Source organism: Alexandromys fortis, unplaced genomic scaffold (genome assembly GCF_014885135.2).
Source record: "Alexandromys fortis isolate MF-2015 unplaced genomic scaffold, M_Fortis_MF-2015_v1.1 scaffold_23, whole genome shotgun sequence".
Classification (NCBI taxonomy): Eukaryota; Metazoa; Chordata; class Mammalia; order Rodentia; family Cricetidae; genus Alexandromys; species Alexandromys fortis.
In genome coordinates, this window is record NW_026067907.1 from 15,289,407 (window position 1) to 15,295,328 (window position 5,922).

The 5,922-nt window shown below is 37.0% G+C and overlaps 1 protein-coding gene across 1 annotated transcript; it reads right to left on the minus strand.

The window, feature by feature from the left end:
• On the minus strand, nucleotides 1–918 carry Or9g1 (olfactory receptor family 9 subfamily G member 1). Its single transcript, XM_050135693.1, has one exon. The coding sequence runs from the start codon at nucleotides 916–918 to the stop codon at nucleotides 1–3; it is 918 nt and encodes a 305-aa protein (XP_049991650.1).
• Between the last annotated feature and the right edge of the window lie 5,004 nt (nucleotides 919–5,922).

The following is a 5,922-nucleotide window of genomic DNA, read 5'->3' on the forward strand; positions in this document are numbered from 1 at the left end:
TTACTTAAAGAGTTTGCTCAGAGCCTCTTTCACATCCTTATTCCTCAGGCTGTAGATCAAAGGATTCAACATGGGGAAAACCACTGTGTAAAAGGTTGAAACAATTTTGTCCCTACTTAAAGAATAGCTGGTGCGGGGGTGAGAGTAGATGTAGAGGATGGAGCCATAGTACAAGGTCACAGAGATGAGGTGGGAGGAGCAGGTGGAGAAGGCCTTGAGGCGGCCCTGAGTAGATCGGATTCTCAGGATGGTGGCGATGATGAAGAGGTAGGAGGCCAGGATGAAGGCGATGGGTGCTATGACATTGGAGGCCAGGAGGAAGTACATCAGGGCCTGGTATCCATCCTTCCCACCACAAGCCAGTTTCACTAACGGAAGCAAGTCACAGAAAAAGTCATCAATGACATTGTCATTACAGAAGTCAAAGGTAAAAGTTTTCGTGGTGATGATAGAAGAGGTAATAAATCCACCCATGTAGGAGGCTGCTACAAAAAATGTACACAGTTTTATAGACATAGCCTGGGAATAAATCAAGGGCTTTGAGATGGCCACATAGCGGTCATACGCCATAGCAGCCAGCAGGTAACACTCACTATAGTCTAGCCCAGCAGAGAAGAAGAACTGTGCCGCACAGCCAGCAAATGAGATGCTCTTGTCTTCAGAGATACAAATAACTAGGATCTTTGGAGTGTAGACAGTAGACAACCAGAGATCTAGAAAAGACAGATTTCCAATGAAGAAGTACATGGGTGTGTGGAGACTGGAGTCATTGCAGATCAACATGAGGAGGGTGCTGTTTCCTAAGACAGTCAATGTGTACATGATGAGAAACAGCACAAACAGGACCAGCCGCATGACAGGGTCGGAGGTGAATCCCAAGAGGATGAACTCAGATACTGTGTGGTTGCTCCTCTCCATGGATGTAAAGATTCTCACCTTAAAAGATAGAAAAGAAGTGTTTACTAATTACTATGCAAAAGAGTAAATCAGACTATTCCTCATGGTAATCATGGAAATCTCAGATGCAACACTCTAAGGATTCCTTTAGAAATATTTTTTATTTGGTAGCCAAATAAAATTTCTGAAAAATGCTTTTTATCTGTATGGTCATTAAAAACTAGAGAAGTGTTTATATTAATAATATTCATGTTTTTAATATCAATCTTAATAACCAGATTTATTTCTGGTNTTTAATATATTAAAATATATAAAGATTATATGGTGCACCATGAGAACTGTTAAAATCTTACTCCATGACAAATTCAGTGGCTTCATGTGACTATATATAAATTTGTCTAATCTGACTTGATCGCTATAGTATTTGACAAGGTCATTACTTTTTTCTGCTGAATGCCAAACTGTTTGCCTGTTCACCAGGTTCTCCTAGCTGCCTGCGTTTCTTTGCTCTGTTTTTTACTATATATTCTTGGCATCATTATTCAATATTTTGAATTTTGAAAAAACTGATGAATCAATTGTGTGCTTCTTCTCCTTCACATTCCCATCAGTCTTTATGAATATATCCTGATGACTTTAAATGGTCAACACGTGTGTAGGATTTTTAATGTTATATTTCTTGATTATGTTCTCTCATATACTTTTGGTACTTAGGTTCTAATATCCTTAAATAAGAGGTCATTTGAGAGTCTGAGAAAAAATGCAGTTCTGTGCGTTCCTCCCTGCACTTCCTACACTGGGGAGAGAGTCATTATTCCACATTGTAGAAATTCAGTCAGTCACATTCTTTACTGAGTTCTAGCTTCACACTGACTCTGATTATTTACCAAAATAGCCCCATTATCCAGCCAGTATACAACTACTCTAACGCGTGCCTCTGACATGAAGTCACTACTGTTGCTGGTTTTGTTTTAACCTGTATAATCCTGTCTATCTGCTTGATAACTCCTACCTCTTTCTTTGCCTGACTTGAGTCAACATGGCATCCAGAGTGGTTGGTTATGTGTAAATGTCAGTTTATCATGGTGTTCTTTAGTTCTAACCACTTGAGTTATGCTTGAACCTATTCTGAAAAATGTTCATAATCTTGGAAAGGTGGTGAGGCCATGGCTTTCATTACCTTTCTGCTCAGATTCCCTACACTTCTTCTCATTATTGCCATTACCTCTTTCTGTCCTTGAATAGGATGTGTTTAATACATTCCTAGTTGTTTCTGCCTGCTGTATCTTTAAAATGCTTGTCCTTCTTGTATCTTTAAAATTCTAACTTTTGTAGTCTCAGTTTTTAATATAATCTCAAATGAATTTTAAAATATGTTGTTCAAGCAATCTGCTACAATCAATTCCCTGGCCTTTCTCCTGTTTTTAATCTGTTTTCAACTGATCACCAACAATTATTTAATATCAATATTTCATTAATTTAATATTTTTCCTATTCAAAATAAAGTTTCATTTTGACTTTTTCTATGAAATTATGTGTCATATACGTTGTAAAATAATTTGTACAAAATAAAAATAGTTTTAGCAAAGCTATAACTACACAAAGATTTTCTATTGGGAAAAATCCCTGAAAACCTCTGAATTTAATCTGAATCCCAATATCTTCTGATTCTAATTTGCTTGACTTCTCATGATAGTCTTCTTAGTTTTTATTTATCAAAATCATAATCTGGGCTGGAGAGATGGCTCAGCCGTTAAAGACTATGCTCACAACTAACAATATAAAAATCATAATTCATTATTTAGAACAATTTTCTCTGATTCAAGCACAGCTAGTATTTCATATATAGTATTTCATTTATTCCTTAGAATTCTCATATTCTATGAACTGAAGCATTATTTGCAAAATTTAAAAAAAAATCACCAAATTGGGATTTGCTAAGTAAGCTAACAATTATTCAAGAGCAACTTTCTTGTGTGTGTGTGCGTGTGCCCTGCCACTTAATCAGAAAGTCATTCCTTTCTTTTAGGTTATCAGTGACTTCTGGGCTCTGTGGCTCTCTTAGGTTTGGCTATATTAATCTAGAGACCAGAGGATAACCCTAAGAGGTAAGAGATGTTGTCACAGGGAAGTGTAAGATTTGCCATTACCCTCTTTCTGCCCTTGAATAGGATGTGATCAATTGCATTCCTCGTTGTGCCTCCCTGAAGTTAGAATGTCTGTCCTTCTTGAATCTTTACAGGTCTAATGCCCATAGTTCTTCTCCCAGATCCCTATGTATTTCATGTGAAAGATAACTAATGAAAGGTTCTGCTGTCGCTACCCAGGATAGAACACTTACCTGCAATTCCCACAGTCACAACCAGCAGAAGACTACAGGGCAGATCCAGGAAACTTATTCCGGCTCAGATTCCCTTGTGTACCATTTCTTTCCTACCTCAGGGGTTCACAGTTTTGAAAGTGCCTGAAAGGCAATTAAACAAAAGTCTATTAATTTTTTTTTGTTCAAAGTGAAATACAAAAAATGACTAAGATCATGTTTAGTATTATGTATAGGAAACCACTCTTTACAAAAGCACTCTATTTTCAAAAACTCAGAAATACTTACTGCAATTAATACTGTGGTCAAGCACATAGGTATGGGAGTGATTGCCTTACAAATATCAAGACAGGATAATACAACTAGGGTTTGTGCCCAGTGCAGTTTCAGTGTAAAATTCATGTTTCTTTTAGTAGGATGATGAGGTTGTGCAGTAGAGAAATAGTTTATTACATGGATAATTTAAAACAACTGGTTTCTGAAACAGACTCTCATATAACTTAGGCTTCATCTGTGCCCTCTCTGTAGCTAAGGATGACCACGAACTTCTGATCTTTTCTCCATCACCTATCTTTACAGATATGCACCACACGTTCACTTATATGATGAGCTGTGATGGAACCCAAGATTTTGTGAAGGTTAGATGAGCATTCTACTAACTGAGCTACATTTCCAGTCCTCAAGGACACTCTATGAAATGTGGTGGATCTGTAGTCGCATTGCTTTCGGGGCAAAGTTTCCTCGTTCTGAATTTCCATGTAGATAGATTTTGCATCAGCCCCATTTGCTATTACCTACCAATCATTACTTGAATTTAAAATCATTAGAAAGATGCCTTATTTGATAATGTGACAACTTTGGCTAATGTGATTGTTCTTTTTTAGCAACATGACATAGTAAGGGTAATTTACTAACATTGACATTATCAGAATAGTTTCTACAAAGCATTTTGCAGTGTTGGCTACTTTTCTAAGTACTTTATAAACATAAACTCAGTGAGCCATAAAATGATCTTGTAGCATAAATGTGATTATTCTCATTTTACAGATTAGCCATCTGAAACATAGAGGTAACACTACAGGTTTCTGGAGAATAAAAGAAATCAAGGAATTTACCCATAACTGGACCGTTCATACCACAGTACAGACCTATCAGGTAAGTTGTTTAAATTGGTTTAATAGTGGCATGATAGTTATATAAGTGCCCACATTCTGATTGGATCTGAGGCCTGCTCCACAAGAGTGATTTCAGATCTGGTATTGTGTTCTGGTCAAAGAGGGAAGATCATAAGGCCAGGGGGACTCTATCATGGTGCTTTGTTAAATACATTTTCATGAATAGTGCTTTGATAAATACATTTTCATGTTGTCAAATTACCTTGATATGAATGTTATATTTGTAGATTTGTACTACTCTCAACCTTGTTCAGGTAAGCTTGTTTTTCCTCTGCAGTGCCTAGAGGCTAATGCAGAGACTCATAATTGGTAAAACGTGCCCAGAATAAGGAATGGTGAGGGTTCAGACACAGGTGGGTAATTTGTATCAACCTTCACTCAAGCAAAGCCCAAAGAAGAGTTGTTGGAAAGAATATAAGACGATGAGGATGAGGAGGAGAGCTGTGAAATATTGTCTTCTGGGTATGGCACGGCTTATGCACACATCAACTCACATCAGCTACGATTTCCTTCACAAGACTTGCATAAGATCAAAGCAGCCAAACTTTCAGTACAAATTAAGATGGGCTACTGTGGTCCCACTCCTACCTGAGAAGTAGCTGGTGGTTTCTGAGAGAGAGTCAGTTTCCTTTCAGGACATGTCTGTTTCTATATTGCAAGTGGATGCCTGCACAACCATTTGCACATGGTCAGCACTATTTAGAGCCAGGGAACTAGTGAAAATAATAATAATAATAATAATAATAATAATAATAATAATAATAATAATAATAATAATAAATAGGATATGAAGTCAGAGAAAGATGGGTTGGCAAATACTAGTGGAAGGTGGAGGGAAGTATTAGGAGTTATAAGATCAAAATACATTGTATATGTGAATGAAATTTATGTGTAAAAGTAAATACAAGGATATGTTTCACAGCCAGGGTCTGTGAGTCTCAACTAAGGAACTGCATGAATTGTAGCTCACGTTAATGACTAACAGCTGAATCCCAGTACCCAGCTAGTTTAAATTCTTTTAACGGTTATGTCAGGAGATGCATTCATGAGTCTTGGAGTGCATCACAGATGGAACAAAGCTTCGAAAATAATGAAGTTAAACTAAAATGATTTTGTTAAATAACTTTGAGATGAAAAAAATCAAGAAGACAATGTAAAGTTTTAGAAAGACATGTAGTTGAATGTGGAACTCTAAAGCGTTAAAAGGTCAGGAAACAAGAACAAAGCAGCCCATTTTTTACTGGCTGACGTGCTCTCCTTGCTAGGTTTGGTTGATGAACAAAGGTGATGATTAATTCCTTATATCCATTTCTGTCCTTATCCTTCTGATATAAAACAAAAGCTATTAACCAATGGATATGTACCCTAAAGATTTAAAGTAGAGCTGACTGGTTCTTTTTCATATATAAAAGATTAGGTTTGTGATTCCTTTAAAATTCCTAATAAAGCCGGGTGGTGGTGAAATACACAATCCTAGCACTCAGGAGGCAGACACAGGTGGATCTCTGTGAGTTCGAGGTCAGCCTGGTC

Coding starts and splice junctions, on each gene's coding strand:
- Or9g1 (XM_050135693.1), bottom strand. CDS start 918: ATGGAGAGGAGCAACCACACAGTATCTGAGTTCATCCTCTTGGGATTC.